At 44.9% G+C, this 18,600-nt stretch overlaps 1 protein-coding gene across 6 annotated transcripts in view; it reads left to right on the top strand.

Annotated features, from left to right (window-relative positions):
* Positions 1–18,600, top strand: part of RCSD1 (RCSD domain containing 1) — a 71,808-nt gene that overhangs the window by 24,196 nt on the left and 29,012 nt on the right. For 3 of the 6 annotated variants that reach the window (XM_059883501.1, XM_059883499.1, XM_059883497.1), the window contains exon 1: positions 1–18,600. This exon is cut by the window's left edge and continues 17,177 nt beyond it. In XM_059883501.1, coding sequence (XP_059739484.1) covers positions 18,565–18,600 — 36 coding nt within the window. In that variant the 5' untranslated portion in view covers positions 1–18,564. 6 annotated transcript variants of the gene reach the window in all.

Genomic DNA, 18,600 nt, shown 5'->3' with positions numbered 1-18,600 from the left:
TGTGGAGCTGGACTGCCAGGGTTGGAATCCCGGGTCTAACACAGTTTTGTCACCTTGGGCAAGTCATTTAGCCTCTTTAAGCTCAGATTCCTCCATCCACAATGTGAAAATCATAACACTTGGCTGGTTGGTGGTAGATCCAATGAGATCATCTTTATTACGCACTAAGTATAGTAGTTGGTGCATAGTAAATGTTCACTAAGTATTGGCTTTTCTTATTGAGAAAAAGTTTTATCTTTTAGGGAGGAAAGATGGACAGGAGCCTTAGATATTTTTTTTTAATGATAGTATATTTTTATTTTATTTTTTAATTATTTATGCTCAGTTGCTCAGTTGTGTCCAGCTCTTTGCGACCTTATGGACTGTAGTCCACCAGGCTCCTCTGTCCATGAGATTTTCCAGGCAAGAATACTGGAGTGGGTTGCCATTTCCTACTCCGTTTAAATTATTCCTTTGTTTATTATTTGTGGTTGCACTGGGTCTTCATTGCTGGTTGTGGGTTTTCTTTAGTTGCGGCGAGTGGGGGCTGCTCTTGCTGTGGAGCACAGGCTCTGGGCCCTCCAGCTTCAGTCAGTGCAGCACGTGGGCTCAGCAGCTGTGGCTCAAGGGCTCATCGTGGCACGTGAGCTTAGTTGCTTTGCTTCATGTGGAATCTTCCCATACCAGGGATCGAACCCGTGTCCCCTGCCTTGGCAGGCGGATTCTTATCCACCGCTCCACCAGAAAAGTCCCATACTAAGATGTTTTGATTGTGTGCTGCTGCTGCTGCTAAGTCGCTTCAGTCATGTCCGACTCTGTACGACCCCATAGACGGCAGCCCAGCAGGCTCCCCTGTCCCTGGGATTCTCCAGGCAAGAACACTGGAGTGGGTTGCCATTTCCTTCTCCAATGCATGAAAATGGAAAGTGAAAGTGAAGTCGCTCAGTCGTGTCCGACTCTTCGAGACCCCATGGACTGCAGCCTACCAGGCTCCTCTGTCCATGGGATTTTCCAGGCAAGAGTACTGGACTGGGGTGCCATTGCCTTCTCCCTTGATTGTGTAGTAGGTACTATATAGTAGGTTGACCAAGCAAAGACAGATTGTTTGGGCAGAAGAAGGGAGAATGGGCAAGAGAAAGAAAAGCAGAGGCAAAGAGACCACAATCAAGGGCAAGATGATAGGGGTCCTTAAGTGCAGTGACCACAGGGAAGTGAAGAGGCCAGGCTGGAAATAGAGCTAGAAGAAAGATGAGGAGGCTTGGTGACTTACTGGATGTGATAAGGCAGGGGAGAGCGCAGGATCTGAGGTTTCCTACTTCTACCACCTTTCCGGTCTTTTTAAATGTGTTTTTAGTTGCGCTGGGTCTTCATTGCCGCACATGGTCTTTCTCTAGTTACAGGGAGCAGGGGCTACTCTTCGTCGTGGTGCACAGGCTTCTGACTGCAGTGGCTTCTGAAACAGGAGGAGAGTGCTGACTCCAGGGCGCACAGGCTTCACAGTGAGGTTCACGAGCTCTAGAGTGCAGGCTCATTGGTGCAAGGGCTTAGTTGCTCTGAGGCCTGTGGAATCTTTCTGGACCAGGGAGCAAACCCATGTCCCTACACTGGCAGATGGATTTGTATCCACTGTACCACCAGGGAAATTCCTCTACCGCCTTTAAATCTGCAGGCTCAGCAATCATATCCTTTTCAAATGGGCCTGCCATCCTTGATCTTCAGGACTCTGAGGAACTGACTTGCTGGGATTGGGAAGGCTGTGGAGGAAGAGCACAAGGGCCTTTTATGTCCAAAACTAGACGGAGGCTACCCCTCTCCCAAGGAAATGAGCTCAGCTTCCTCAAATCTTCCCTCCTACAAAGGAAATCTCAAGTCTGGTAACTTGGACCCTACTGACACAATCTTAGGCATCCAGATGTCTTGGGCTATCAGAGCATGTGGTCCAGGCCTATGTCTGCCTGGGGAGGGTGGCCCGTAGGAGGGAGGCGCTTTGCAGAGCAGAAATGGCTCAAACCAGATATTACCTTGTTCGCTTTCCCTGTGAAAATAAGAGACCATTTTACTTTCCTTTTTTATTTATTTTTTAGGGATCAGTCAGATATTTTCAATTCCACAAGTTTCCTGCTGTCTACAGGTGTTTCCTGTGGTGTTGCTCTCAGAAAGGGTAGAGCCATGACATAATCAGCTTTGTTCCTGAGATTTCCAAAAAATCTGCCCACTCTGGCCTGGATGCGCCACATCCAGGTCCCCATGGGCAAGGTGGGGTGAATACAGGCCTCTTGCATAATTGGCCCTGCGTTCTCCACCGCTCACCTGTGGTGCAAGGCAGGACTCTCTCTGAAGACCAACTGATAAGCAGAACTGTTGGGGAGAGAGGAGGAGAGGAAGTCTTTGGTTTTCAGTGTGAACTCTGGTTGTTGAGTGCCTAGCAACTGTGGCCTTATTGACAGAGGTGCTAGGTAACTCCAGTAGAATTTCTCTTCACTGCTCACGTGTAGGACAATTCTCCCATCTCCAAACCAATTATGACAGCCTCACAGAGCAGGTGCTTGTCTGCTTTTATCCCCCAAAAGTTATGCTAAACTAAAATTTTAGGGAAATCATCATGTGTCTCATGCACAACAAAAGCACATGATGAGAAATCCCTTTATCAAGTGAAGAAACCGTTAGTAAGGCGCATGGTCTCTCTCGGTTGACAGTATTTATGGAGCCTTACACCTGTCTTTTAGAAGGAATGAAGCAGACATTTACTGAGGAGCTTTCTTACACAGATTGTCTTTTAGGATCATCCCAGTTGTTCTGTGAGCTGGCTGTTACTGATCCATTTTGTTGACTAGGAGGTTAAGGCTCAGGAGGGTTAAGGAGTCTAGTAGCTGCTGATGGGCAGGAGCGGTACGTGAACTCTTTTCATTCTATCTGGAGTTTTGTTTTCTAAGCCCCCTTAGAATTCAATGAGAAGGTAATAATACCTCTGATACTTTTTATTATTAAGAACAATGGTATAATGATGTACAAATAGTAAAAACAAATTTATATATTAAACCAGAAGTTACTTCCTTGGATTATCCAGGAAAACAGGTAGAATACGATAAAAACATACTTCCCATAAATCAGAAGTGGCAAACTGGTAGCCTTCTGGGCCACATGAGGTTTTCGTTTCTTTTTTATCTGAACTGATGTTAAAAACAAAATACATGGTACTTAAAAATCTGGATTTTAATCTCTTGATAAACCAGATCATTTAGTGATGCTGGACCTTGAATTATCCTTTGAAAAACAGCTCCGTGTGACCCATGCAGGCAGTGGGCTCGACCTGAAGACCATCTGGGAAGGCAGGGGTTTTCTCCCAAACCCCTACCCCTTCCTTTACATTTCCTGCCTGGTCTCTGAAGGCTCTAGGGTTTGCAAGGCCCATCCCAAATGATGTGGGAGAGGGTTGTGGAAACAGGTTGCAAAGTACACTCAGGACCTTAATGGGTCTTACACCCTTTTCCATCTACTCCGAAAGAGGTCATTACTCCCAGCTGTCAGGCTGCATTCTCACAGTGCAGCCCCTGCTCAGAATTTACATCATTGACATCTAGAGTAGAAGTAGCTTTCAAAGAAGGGAGGATGTCTGTGTTATACTAAAAGTCAGAGTGGCCAAGTTGTGAACCCAACTCCAGTATACCAGCATGTGCCTCTGGAAAAGTGACTTTATGCTTCCTTGTAAAATAGGGCTAATAATATTTACTTCTCAAGACTGTTGAGAATTCAGTGAGCTATGTCTGTGATATGCCCTGAACATAGTAAGCACTCAATTAATATTGATTACTGATCCCTTTTTCCTTTCCAAAAGTAATGAATACGTAAGCCCCCAGGGGACATTGCTTATCACCAGGGAATAAATGAGTCCATGCTGAGCCATCCAAGACTTTTATAGAAAATCAGAGTATCTGCTAAGACGGAAGGGGACATTTTGGCTTCAGATTGATCGTTTCCTTGAGCAGAGAGCAGTTTGTAATAGCAAAAAGAGAACATTTAAAAATGTTTGGGGAGCTATTACAAATGGGGCAAATTGGTCTAAATTTTAGTAAACCTAAAAACAGCTTTAGGGTCATGTTTTCAAACTAGTGGCACAATATATTTATGGAATTAGGAACTTCATTTCGTCCTTCTCCCCCCTCGGCATATGTGTCCTGTCCCTCAACGCCCAAGCCCTTGTTTTGATATTTTGAGAATACTGACAACTTGCTACAAAGTTTTTTCCAAGTATTTGTTCACACCAGACTTCCCCAAAAGATTTGGTGAGTAAGCTTGAAACTCTCATTTCAAAATTTAAAAAAAAATTTAATTTGATGGTTTTCATACTATGTCTTGGCAACTTGGTTTCTTTTCCTTGATAACATAATCATGGACAGCCCTATGAATTAGTTCTAATGTACTCTTTCAAATATACGTACACCATTTTACATGACTGATATCATAGCAAGCATGCTGAGTTTTTACAGGCAGTGTTTTTCTTTTGCTTTGCCTCCTCCAAATCAGCTCTCCTCCCCGTCACCTCAGCTTCCAGAAACCTCATATATACCTTTCTGTAGGATATTTCATATTCTTTAACTATACATATTGTCGTTGTTTCTGTTTAGTTGCTAAGTCAGGTCCAGTTATTTGCAACCCCATGGACTGGAGCCCATCAGGCTCCTCTGTCCATGGGATTTCCCAGGAAAGAATCCTGGAGTGGGTTGCCATTTCCTTCTTAAAGGGATCTTCCCAACCCAGGGATCGAACCTGCATCTCCTGCATTGGCAGGCAAATGCCTTACCTCTGATCCACCAGGGAAGCCCGCATATAAATTATTACATATACATTATACACACATATGATGAATAGGTATATGTACACATAGACACAGATGGGGATAGATTGTTTAGTTGTTGCTTTATAAAACCAGGATCATAGTATACACATTTCTCTGCATCTTACTGTTCTCACTTTACAATTTTTCATGGAAGTTTGGAATGCTCTAATTCATCCTTTTTAATGGTTTCATAATAGCTTGTTAATGTGAATGGACCACAAAACATTTCCCCTTTTATGGGTATTCAATTTGTTTCCAGAGTTTTGCTTCTATAAACAGCGTTGCAGTCAACCTCCATGTCTTTATATACTGGGGCTTATATGTCTGTGGAGCATGGGGCTGAGTCAAAAGATTTGTGTAATCTAAATGTTGCCAGATAATTTCCTAAAAGGCCATACAGCTCAATTTCCTCCAGCAATCTGCGATGGTTCCTTTTCCCATTTCCCAAAGAGCGATGGCTGTTTTTTCCTCTCTCCCCTCTCCTTGCCTATCTGATACGCATAAAGAGAAATCTTAGTGCTATTAATAATTTAATTTGCATTTGCCTGAAAACTTGTAAGTTTGAGCATCTTTTTATGTTTATTGGCTTTTAAAATCTGCTTTTCTATGAATTGCTTATTTGTGCTGTGCTGTGCTTAGTCGCTCAGTCATACCCAACTCTTTGGGACCCTGTGGACTGTAGCCCACCAGGTTCCTTTGTCCATGGAATTCTCTAGCCAGGAATACTGGAGTGGGTTGCCATGCCCTCCTCCAGGGGATCTTCCCAACGCAGGGATCAAACCCAGGTCTCCTACAGTGCAGGCAGATTCTTTACCATCTGAGCCACCAGGGAAGCCCAAAAATACTGGAGTGGGTAGCTTATACCTTCTCCAGGGTTTCCCGACCCAGAAATTGAACCTGGGTCTCCTGCATTGCAGACAGATTCTTCACCAGCTGAGCTACCAGGGAATTCCTTGCTTATTTATATCCTTTCTTATATATTGTTCCCATCATTTTGTGAGAGGATTTTATATAACAGATATTATCTCCTTTTCATCTGTGTTACAAATAATTTTTTGGGTCTATTGTTTTCTTTTTACTTCATTTATAGTATTTTTGCCATTACAAAAGTTTTTCTTTTGTTTATAGTGCGTGTACACACGCATGCTCAGTCGTGTCCAACTCTTTTGTGACCCTGTGAGCCTGCCAGGATCTGTCAATGAATCTTCCCAACCCAGGGATCAAACCCCAGTCTCTTGCATCTCCTGCATTGGCAGGAAAATTCTTTACCCCTGAGGATTTGTTTTTAGCAGAGGGACTTACACACACACACACACACACACACACACATATATCAGCCTCTGGGATTTCTTCTTAGTTAAAAAGGGAAATGTTTCATTTTAACACTCTTTACCCTATACTTTGCTGTTACACCTTATGTTTCAGCTAACTAATCTCAGTTTGCCTTCACAATGACAATGAACCCCAGAGGCAGGTGTGGGAAATTAACAAAGCATGCTGGAAATTGTTATCACAGGCTCCCCTAAGACCACGTGTGCATTCTCTGCCCAGATTCTATAGCTGATACCAGCCTGGAATTTTTCTGTCCTCAGCTCTTAGCCTCTGTCTTCTCCTCCCTTCCCCACCAGTGCCCTCCCCCATTTGCTCCTTAAATAGAAGTTTTTCCATCCATTTCCCCAGCACTCTTCTATATTTTGTCCTTCTTTCTGGTGGGATACATGTTCCTGAACTCTCCATATCCCTGCCGCAGGACCTCCTAGGATCACAGAGTTCTTTCCTGCCATCTGAGCTGGGTCCCCCACCCTCCCTTTAATGTCCAACCCTCTCTCCAAAAGATTGTCTTCATCACTGCCTGACTGTCCCTTTGCAGTTCTGGTTTGCATGGGAAGAACTCAGGACAAATGTTTTCCTTTAAACTCCTTGCTGGATTTACCCTTTCAGGATAAATTCCAAATACCTTGTCTTCAAATATAATAATAGACTGCATTTAGTGAGGACTATTATGTGCCAGACTATACTGAATACTATATACCTCACTTGATTCTTACCCAAGCTTATGATGCAAATACTGCTATCCTCACTTTACAGATGAGGCCCCTGAAATTTGCAGAGGTTGGTTACCTGCCCAAGGACCAGAGTGAGGATATGAACAAACATTCTGTCTCTGGAGCACTGTCTGTAAGCACCTTCTGATCCAGTCCCCTCGCCCCCATTCTTACTCCACCACTTCTCCTTCCTGGGTCTTCTGACACATCCACATTTACAGCATGTGCTGATCCCTGGGCCATCGATCATGCCTATATGCATACAGCTTCTGTGCCATTGTCTGCTTAACTTGCTTTTGTGTTTGATCCACTTTTGCTTCATGTTTCCCCAGCTGAACTGTCAGCTTCAACAGAACAGGGACCATGACTTAATTTCTCCGTAACTGTCCCCTCCTCCAAAATTGTTGGCTGATTGCTTTTCATTTTTCAGGAACTTCCTTCAGTTCAGTTCTGTCATTCAGTTGTATCCGACTCTTTGTGACCCCATGGACTGCAGAACGCCAGGCCTCTCTGTCCATCACCAACTCCCAAAGATTACTCAAACTCATGTCCATTGAGTTGGTGATGCCATCCAACCATTTCATCTTCTGCTGTCCTCTTCTCCTCCTGCCTTCAATCTTTCCCAGCATCAGGGTCTTTTCCAATGAGTCAGTTCTTCGCAACAGGTGGCCAAAATATTGAAGTTTCAGCTTCAGCATCAGTCCTTCCAATGAATGTTCAGGACTGATTTCCTTTAGGATGGACTGGTTGGATCTCCTTGCAGTCCAAGGGACTCTCAAGAGTCTTCTCCAACACCACAGTTCAAAAGCATCAATTTTTTGGCACTCAACTTTCTTTATAGTCCAACTCTCACATCCATACATGACTACTGGAAAAACCATAGCTTTGACTAGATGGACATTTGTTGGCAGAGTAATGTCTCTGCTTTTTAATATGCTTTGTAGGTTGCTCACAGCTTTTCGTCCAAGAAGCAAGCATCTTGGAATTATCTTGAAATTATCACGGCTGCAGTCATCATCTGCAGTGATTTTGGAGCCCCCAAAAATAAAGTCTCTCACTGTTTCCATTATTTCCCCATCTATTATTTGCCATGAAGTGATGGGACCTGATGCCATGATCTTAGTTTTCTGAATGTTGAGTTTTAAGCCAATTTTTTCACTCTCCTCTTCCACTTTCATCATGAGGCTCTTTAGTTCTTCTTCACTTTCCACCATAAGAGTGGTATCATCTGCATATCTGAGGTTATTGGTATTTCTCCCAGCAATCTTGATTCCAGCTTGTGCTTCATCCAGCCTGGCATTTCACATGATGTATTCTGCATATAGATTAAATAAGCAGAGTGACAATATACAGCCTTGATGTACTCCTTTTCCAATTTGGATTCAGTCTATTATTCCATGTCCAGTTCTGAACTTCCTTCTGCCTTCACTAAATTGTTTAACCAAGACTCTGTAGGAATATTGAATCTTCCTAAATCTCACTTGACTTTAAAATACCTACAACTATGGACCCACCAAAATCTCTGCTTAACTTAAGGTGCTGACTACCAAACAAGTTCTAATGTGAGATAGTTCTTGGCCTCATTAGGTGAAATCAATGGAAAGTATTAAATAGGAATGATCGATCAATGAATATTGGCTGATAAGATACTTCCCATGCATGTTTCACTTCATCATGATAATGACCCTATGTAGTAGATCTCATTTCCATTTTATAGAGGAGGAAATGAAGTCCAGAGGAGATGGATCTGGAACTATGAGTTCTCTGAAATTGCATCACAACAGCCTGTGCTTGGACGGCAAGATAATAGCAGACAAGCCAGAGTGGCCAGTCTGGTCTATCGGCCCCATGCTGATCCTGGGGTGGAAATGAGCGCCATCTGTGTTCCCTGCTTTCTGCAATCCCAGATTTTCTCTGTGTGATGTGGCCTGGGAGCCACTAAGAGTGGAGCCCCCTCTCCTGAAAGAGCCATGGCAGCTGAAAGGTAGCTCAGAGGTATAATTTATAGGTGTGCTGGAGTGGTGGGATGAAGTACTGTTGGACTGTCCATAAGAAAACCAAACCATCTTGTGAGTTATCTGCTCAAATCTCTACATGAGAAGCACTTTGGCCGTTGTCCAGAGAGAGATTTTTCATGCATATGGTGGCGGGCGGTACAATTGCTGATAAGGAGGGAGCAGGAGGAAGTTGGTTTACTTGTATCTTAGGCCTTGTACTCATGTCTCTTGAGCTGGGGGCCTGCATATTTCTGTGTTCCATACTAGGAGGATTTTTCTAGGGTCTCCTGTGAGGAACTTCTGCTCAGAGCCTGGGAGCCCCTGCCAGAAAAACAGTCCCTCCCCTCCCCCTCAGGGCCCCAGAGAGTCGCTCACCTTAGGGGGTCCGTGTCTACTCCAAATGTGTTCCTGCTGGCCTGTTGTATTCTTAGAGCCCCTAGTTCTTGCTTCAGAACTGTGAGGCTCTGAAGCTGACTAAGGAGGTGAGCCCTTGGTGTGTGGATGGCAAAAAAGCAATAGGCCAAAGGGTGTGAATGAAAGAAAACAATCCCTGTACTCATTCCTTCTTTGTATGACTTTCAGAGGAAACCAAAATGAGGGTTATGGTTTTCCCAGCTGGGCAGCAGTGAACCTGGAGAAAAACCTGAACTCTGCTAATACAGTTTATGCTTCTTTTGGCCCTTATCCCTTGATTGTGCTTGGTATTGTTCTTTGTTACTGATTTCTCACCCACCTTCCTCTTATTTTATTTACTTTTTATTTTGGCTGCCTGGGTCTTTGTTGTAGTTGCCCTGTGGCATGTGGGATCAATCTTAGTTCCTTAACCAGGGATCGAACCCATGTTCCCTGCATTGCAAGGGGGGTTCTTAGCCACTGGACCACCAGGAAAGTCCCCACTTTGCTCTTTATTGGCTTCTAAATGCCCCCGAGGCTATTTGAGCCCTGTCATCTCTCTGTCCTAAAACTCTTCTCTTTAAGAGAATTACCAACCCTAGTTTGCTAATATGGAAGGAAGGGATTATATCGGATTACCATTTGGTTCCTGGTTTGAGAGTAGGAAGTGTTCCATTCTTAGAATCTTCTTTGGAAGAGACAAGAGAAAGAGGGATGGGGTTCTTTATAGAGCTGTGTATCAAAATGGTGGGGGGAAGGGGTGTAATATCACTGTAATATCACTTGGGATTCCCGATCTTCCTTTCAGAGTTTGCTCTGATTCTGCCTAAATTTAGTCGGGTATCCACCTCCGTTCATCCACATGAGGAAGATAACCTCAGTGTTCCCAATTTCCTCTTAGTGATGTTAAAGTCAAAAAAAATAGTTAGCCAGCTGCAAAGGGCCTTGGAAAGCATGCTGGGTAAGCTCTTCATCCTAGGGATGAGGAGACAGAAGGGCAGAGAGGGGTGGAGAGTTCACACAGCTCTCCGGACTGCTGGGTCAGCGGCCTCCCCTGCCCCTAGAATGCTCCTCTCTTGAAATGACTCATCTGGATCTTCTCTTCTGACTTTGCAGGACAAAACATGTCTGCCCAGACATATTTCTTCTTCCCACTTCCTGCATCCTTTGAATCCAAGCATGTTCCCTGGAGAGCTTTTCCAGCCGTTCATGCACCCACCAGCCCCTGAGGGTCCCTGATTAGGCTTGGACCTACAGGGGCAGGCACAACCCTCAAACTCTGGCCATGAGGCTGAGTCCTGCCTCCTCTTGGTGCAGGGGTCTGGGTGAAAGGCAGGACTCTCCTCACCTGCAGAAGCCAGAAGTAGACTTCCCTTTGATGACTGGTCTTACTTCTCCTTACCCAACTCCACATACCAGAAACATCCAACTAAAATCCCACACATGAACGGCCCTGCAAGTTAGGCTACTTATGGCTGGAGCCTAGAATCTCACTTCAGTTAGCCAGCCTGCCCTTTAGTATGGTTCAGAAAATTCCTATTTGTAAATTCCTCTGACATTAAGATGCAATGCCAGTCCAGCAGGTCTGCAGACTTGTTCTACAGAATGGGAATGAAAATGACTTAGCAACAGGTCCCTACTGCCCCCTTGCAGTTACTCAGGGCCAACAGGCAGCAGCCTGCTGACCCTACAAGGCGTGCAAGGGGGCCCACGTCCCAACTAATACCTACTGAGTGGGTGGCAATCAGTGTCTTAGGTGTAACAACAAGAGCCAAGATGGGAGGGAAAGCTCCCATGTACCAGGCACTGTGCTGGGACTTTATGCACATTTATGATCTCATTTGGGCTTTATAACAATCATATGAGATAAGTGCTGTTATAAGCCTTATTTTATGAGTGGGGAAACTGAGGCTCAGTGAAGCTAAGTCTTGCCTAAGATCACACACAGAGTAAGAGGCAGGATTTGGGTTTGGACCCACACTGCATGTGTGCTCAATCATGGCAAACTCTTTGAGACCCCATGGACTGTAGCCCACCAGACTCCTCTGTCCATGGAATTTTTCAAGTAAGAATACTGGAGTGGGCTGCCATTTCCTACTCCAGAGGATCTTTCCAAACTAATCAAACACTATCTCTTAGTATTGTCATGAGTCTGTAGGGGGTGTTATTAGCCACATTCTACAGATGAGACTCTGAGTAGTTAAGTCAGTTACCTGCAACCCAACAACCCACAAATTATATTCATACCTGAACTTGTCAAGTGCCAGATTCTGTGCTCTCATCAGCATTCTTGCTTCCAGAGTGCTGGTGGCTGCCCTGGGACAGGAATGGCTGGATGTGGCCTGTTCCTCGCAGCTGCAAGAGGCTGCCAGCCTCCTGTGGCCTTGGTGCCTTCTTGCCAATGCTTTGAGGTCCATGGGGCTGGCACCCTGGAACTGAGCCGACTCCCCTACCCCCAGGGCAAATGAAAGAAGACCTCATGCGGGGGGGAGTGTGCCTCAACCTTTTGTCTTTTATTTTTTGAGCATGTGTTTTTTATTTCAAAAGCTGTTTATCACATTTATGAGATAAAATTTACACACAATAAAATTCACCTATTTTAAAAGGACAATTTGATGAGTATTGACAGATACAGACCACAATCACAATATAGATTGTTTCTTTCACTTCAAAAGTTCCCTCGTACCCTTTATAGTCAACCGCCTGCCCCATCTTTGGTCTCAGGCGATCAGTGAGTTGCTTTCTGTCATTATAGCTTTGCCTTTGGAAGAGTGTTATGTACATGGAGTCGTCCTGGGTAACCAACCAGTACCTACTGTATAGCACGGGGAACTTCGCTCAGTGTTATGTGGCAGCCTTGCTGGGAGGGGAGTTTGGAGGAGAATGGATGCATATATCTGTATGGCTAGGTCCTTTCGCTGTCCACCTGAAACTATCACAACATTGTTAATCGTATATGTTGTTGTTATTTAGTTACTCAGTTGTGACCAGCTCTTTGTGACTCCATGGACTGTAGCCCACCAGGCTCCTCTGTCCATTTCCCAGTAGAAAATAAAAAGTTAAATAAAGCAGTATGTGTCTGTCCATCCCAAACTCTCTAACTATCTCTTCCCCCATTCTTCCCCCAACAACCATAAGTTCATTCTCTAAGTCTGTGAGTCAGTTTCTTATCTGTAAATAAGTTCATTTGTATCATGTCTTTTTAGATTCCCCATGTAAGGGATGTCACATGCTGTTTCTGCCTCTCTGTCTGACTTACTTCTTTCAGTATGCTAATTTCTAGGTCCAACCATGTTGCTGCAAAGAACATTATTTCATTCTTTTTGATGACTCAGTTAAGTTCCATTGTGTGTGTATCTTTATTCGTTCCTCTTTTGATGAACATTTAGGTTGCTTCCAGTCTTGGCTATTTGAAACAATGCTGCAGTGAGTATTAGGCTGTATGTATCCTTTTGAACCATGTTTTTCTTTGGTTATATACCCAGGTGTGGGATTTCAGGGTCATATGGTAGCTCTATTTTTAGTTTTTCAAAGAATTTCTGTACTGTTCTCCATAGTGGTTGTACCAGTTGACATTCCCACCAACAGGTAAGGAGGTTCCCTTCTCTCTACACCCTCTCCAGCATTTGTTGTTCATGGATGTTTTGATGAGAGCCATTTTGACTGGTGTGAGGTGATGTCTCATTATAGTTTTGATTTGCATTTCTCTAATTTCCAGGCAAGAGTACTGGAGTGGGGTGCCATTGCCTTCTCCGAATAACTAGTGAACATCTTTTCATGTTCAGCACAATAAGCTTTCAATAAGTTATCCGCTTTATTATTGTTAAGAAAATACAATACAAAGACTACTATTACTAATTCAAAACCAAACTAATTCAAAATTCTTTAGAAATGGCTTTCTAAAGAGAGCCATTTGATTAGTGGTAGTAGGTATAAACAGAATCACTCGGTATGGGGAGGATGCTGAACAGAGCGGGCCTGAGCAGCCCAGCAGGTCTGGACTCCTGTGGGACTCTTGACCCTTGACCCTCAGTCAGTGACTGGAGGGGACACTCCCAAATATGAATCAGTCCCAGGCCCAAAGGGAGCAGGCAGAGGGAAGAGCAGGTGGAAGAGAGAGATCAGGCCATCTGCAAGCTGAATGTCAACACCCCACCCGGGCCTTTCCCAGTCAGCTGTTTTGCCCTATAAAACCCAATAGACTTTTCAAGTAAAGCAACTTAACTCAGCCTGGTGTTTTCTTTTCTTCTCTCTGCTTCAGGACCCTTTTGGCCTCATCCCAATGAGTCAGTTTCTAAGGCAGGTAGAACCTTTCTTGTGCTTTGCATGGGGCCTCTTTGATATACCAAAGATTATGGATTCCTGCCTGGACCATCCCTGGGCAGCAAGGTTGGGGAGGACAGCCTTAGTGTCTGAGGACAGCTACAGAAATGTGAAATTTCACAGCTACAGCTATGTGAAATCCAGATCAGAGCAGAGATGTGGACTTCACAGCCTGCGCAGGTACCATTCTACACTGATAGGAGACCCATGCCTTCCCTGCCTCAGTGGCTCCTTGATGAAATGTGTCTGAAAGAAGACAGATAAACCCAGGGATGGGAAATATGAAATTATAATGCATTCCTTGGCTCCAAGTAGAAACTGGAGGCTCAGATTTTTAAGTAGTGGATTCATCAGGGAAGGTCTCATTCTTTGCCCTCTAGTTATACTATTCCAGTGACCTTGGCTCAGTTCAGTGAACCTTAATGAAAATATTCAAGCCTGGTATGCCCAGAGCCAACCCTGGCTGACACATTGTTTCCATTTTTACCTTGAGGCCCTGTTCTATGTTTATCAAGCCCTCACAGTGTCAGCCCATTGGTGTTGGTTTACTGATGCATCATTCATTCATTCATTTGACATTATTTATTGCGCACTGAATATGGTAATAGGCTAGGGGGTGGGGACATGAATAACACACGGTTTCTGTGCTTATGGCAGAAAGAAACAAGCTTGCAAAACTGTGGGTATTTGATAAGCCTTTTGATGCACTGTGTGGATCACAACAACTGTGGAAAATTCTTAAAGAGATGGGAATACCAGGCCACCTCACCTGCCTCCTGAGAAATCTGTATGCAGGTCAAGAAGCAACAGTTATAACAGCATGGAACAACGGACTGGTTCCAGATAGGGAAAAGAGTACGTCAAGTCTGTATATTGTCACCCTGCTTATTTAACTTATATGCAGAGTACATCATATGAAATGCCAGGCTGGATGAAGCATAAGCTGGAATCAAGATTGCTGGGAGAAATACCAATAACCTCAGATATGCAGATGACACCACACTTATGGCAGAAAGTGAAGAAGAACTAAAGAGCCTCTTGATGAAAGTGAAAAAGGAGAGTGAAAAAGCTGGCTTAAAATTCAACATTCAAAAACTAAGATCATGGCATCAGGTCCCATCACTTCATGGCAAATAGATGGAAAAAGAGTGGAAACAGTGAGAGACTTTAATTTTGGGGGCTCCAAAATCACTGCAGTTGATTACTGCAGCCATGAAATTAAAAGATGCTTGCTCCTTGGAAGAAAAGTTATGACCAAACTAGACAGCATATTAAAAAGCTGAGACATTCTACTTTGCTGACAAAGGTCCGTTTTGTCAAAGCTATGGTTTTTCCAGTAGTCATGTATGGATATGAGAGTTGGACTATAAAGAAAGCTGAGCACCGAAGAATTGATGCTTTTGAACTGTGGTGTTGGAGAAGACTCTTGAGAGTCCCTTGGACTGCAAGGAGATCCACCCAGTCCATCCTAAAGGAAATCAGTCCTGAACATTCATTGGAAGGACTGATGCTGAAGCTGAAACTTCAATAGTTTGGCCACCTGATGCAAAGAATTGACTCACTGGAAAAGACCCTGATGTTGGGAAAAATTGAAGACAAGAGGAGAAGCAGACGACAGAGGATGAAATGGTTGGATGGCATCACCAACTCGATGAACGTGAGTTTGAATAAGCTCCAGGAGTTGGTGATGGACAGGGAAGCCTGGCATTCTACATGCAGTCCATGGGGTCGCACAGAGTCGGACATGACTGAGCGACTGAACTGAACTGAGTTCTAGACATTGGCCTTCTTTTATTTCCTCAAACACATCCTGCTCCTCTCATTTCCAGGCCTTTGGGTAAACTCTCCTTGGAATGCCCTTGGCTATACCCCTCCCTTCCTTATCACACACACACACTGCTTGGATCACTTCTTATCTTTTAGACCTCTGTTTAAACATCACATCTTTGGGTCAGATCCCCTTATCACTTGCTTTTCTAGTCCTTTCCCTCTGCAGTGTTTGCTGCTAAGTCGCTTCAGTTGTGTCCGACTCTGTGCGACCCCACAGATGGCAGCCCACCAGGCTCCCCCGTCCCTGGGATTCTCCAGGCAAGAACACTGGAGTGGGTTGCCATTTCCTTCTCCAATACATGAAAGTGAAAAGTGAAAGTGAAGTCGCTCAGTTGTGTCCGACTCTTCACAATCCCATGGACTGCAGTCTACCAGGCTCCTCCATCTATGGGATTTTCCAGGCAATAGTACACCCTAAGAAACAATAAACTGGAGTAAAAATAATGATGGTTGCTGAACGGTTGCCCTCATTAGACTGCAATTTCCATTATGAAAAGACCTGCATCATCTTGTTCATTGGTATATCCTGGCACACGTCCTGGAGTACAGGAAAAATGAATGAATAAATGAATCCAAGATGTGGCAAAACAAAAAGAAGCCTAGAACCCAGCACTACACCCTGCCCAGTGTGACCCAACCCACAGAGCATCCCAAGAGACATCCTGCTAAGAGTCCAGCTCCAGACTGCAAGGGGGAAGGGGAGGGAAGGAAGAGGAGCCGCTGTAATAGGAGAGGCTACAGCTAACTGGGACGCAGGCCCTTGTCCTTGAGCAACTTGTTCTAATCTTAGAAGGAATGCTTGGGCTTTCTGTTGGGACATGAAGGACAAATGTCCCAGGCCTCAGGATTCACTCACACGTCACTCCTGCTTGGGAAGCAGAAATGGTCCCCCGTGAAGGATATTATTAGGAGGCCTCCAGGTGTCTGCAGCAAACCCCAGGAGTCAGAGGGACTCTCAGAGAAATCAGGCTTCTTAGGGGACTAACCAGCATGGAGACCACATGACAGGAGTCTCTGAATTCTCTCTGAAGAGCAGATGGATTGTAGATTTACTTGTTGGCCTAGGCTGTGAATCCCCTGAATCCCCTAAGCTAGCTATGTAAGCATTTCTTTCACACTCTTCCCCTTTCCCCTAAAAAGAAGAAACAAAAACAAAAGCCAACTGCTCTGAGGCTGCCAGGCTCACAAGGTTGAATTTGATTTTCCCCTCTGCACACCTACAGTTGGAAGGAGAAGACAACTTTGGTGGTGCAGGCACCCTGCCTGAACCGCGAAGTTACTGCTTCCTCCTCTTCATCCCAGGACCCTCTCCATCTCCTTTCTAGCCTCCACTCACCCAGCCTGTCTTCGAGCTCAGCCATCACTTTGTAACAGGAGCCAAGTTTCAAACCTAGGTTCATCTGACTCCAAAAATTCCAAGCTTTCAAGGATCCATCCTGGACCCTCTGCTGTGATCACTCTCCCCTTCTGGCACCTTTTCCTTCTCTAGCCACCTCTTGCCTCTTTCCTCCTAGCCCTGCTCTCACTGGGGCTCACCATCTCTGTGGATGGCACCCCTGTCCACTCAGCAGACAGAGCCAGAAGCCTGGGCAGCATCTTGACTCCTCTCTGCATCTACCTGGTCAGTCACTAGTTCCAGACAGTCCTTTTTCCTAAGTTGCTTTTAAGTTCCTATTAATGTTCTCGATCTCCATGGACCCTCCCCTAGTTCAGGGCACCATTCTGTCTGGTCTTATACTCTTGAGATCTACAGTGTTGACTCCAACCCTATGTCTAAGTCATCCTTGAGAGAGTTATTAATTCCTAGATGAACTTATCTGATCTTGGTCCCAGTTTTCTGCCTCTACTGAATCCTTGCTCTCCATTTTCCTGTAAGCCTAGGAGACCTAAACACTCCGTGAATCCCTGGCTCATTATCTACTAGTGTTTGAATCAATAAACTCTGCCTCTTGAAGGCATTGCTTTACCAGCTGTGGGCCATAGATGCTTGATTACTCACTCTACTGCCTTTAAAAAGCACCCAGAAATACAAGCTGCTGCTTTCAGTAGAACTTCTGCTGAAGATTTGCAGATTTGCAAGAAGTGATCATAATGATACAACACAGGTAGCAATTGTAAATCAGTGACCAGAGATTCCTATTCATCAAAACCTTTTTGGCTGGACTTCTCTGGTGGTCCAGTAGTTAAGACTCTAGTCTCCCAAAGCAGGGGCCCTGGGTTCACTCCTTGGTCAGGGAACTAGATCCCAGATGCTGCAATTAAGATCCTGAATGCTGCAACAAAGATCGATCCCATGTGCCACAACTAAGACCCAGTGCAGTCAAATAAATAAACGTACCTTTCATGACGATGGCAATGGCCCATCCATTTCTCACGCTGCAGCCAAAGGGACCATCGAAATAAATCCATTTGTTTTAGTGGACCCTCTGTTTTACTCTTTTTCTAAAAACCTTCCAATGACTTAGCATGGCCCTGAGAACAGGGTCCGCTCTGGCTTCTGTTTCCTCTGCAGCCTCATCTTCCCCTCAGGCCACATGCCGTGAACCAGGCTTAGGGACCTCTGGTAGTTCAGTGAGGAGCCCCAGCCTTGCATCCTTCGCATGTGGCTCCCTCAGCAGAAGAGTGACTAACTCTGCCCACCCTTCAAGCTTGTCCAGGTTGGGGCTTCCTTCTAGAAGCCCTCCTGGATACCTCTAGCCAGACTGGGTGCCCCTGTTATGCTTTTCACCCTGTCCTTCTCCAGTCACAACATCCTGAACTCAATGTCACCTCCGTCTGCTCCTCCTTGGGTAGGCCTCCTGTGACCGACCACTCAGGGCACCAACATGCACTCACTTACTGGGTCACTGCCTGTCTCCCCTGGAATGTGAACTCCAGCAAGAGTATGGACTCAGGACTCTCTTCTTCAGCACCGTGTGCCCAGACCTCAGAGCCCACAGTGGGTCAGCAAGTACTTACTGCCTGGTTTACTTCTGTATAGCTGATGCAATGAATGACCACAAACTTTGCAGCCAAAACAATATAAATTTATTATCTTATAGTTCTGGAGGTCAGAAGTTCAAAACAGATCTCACTGGGACTAGAATCAAGATGTTGGCTGGGCTGCCTTTCTTCTGGAGACTTGCCTTTCCCAGCTTCTAGAGGCTACCTGCATTCCGGCATGTGGCCTCTTCCGCCATCATCAAAGCCAGCAATA

The sequence above is a fragment of the Bos taurus genome, chromosome 3 (genome assembly GCF_002263795.3).
Source record: "Bos taurus isolate L1 Dominette 01449 registration number 42190680 breed Hereford chromosome 3, ARS-UCD2.0, whole genome shotgun sequence".
Taxonomy (NCBI): domain Eukaryota; kingdom Metazoa; phylum Chordata; class Mammalia; order Artiodactyla; family Bovidae; genus Bos; species Bos taurus.
This window is presented reverse-complemented; position numbering and strand designations above follow the sequence as displayed.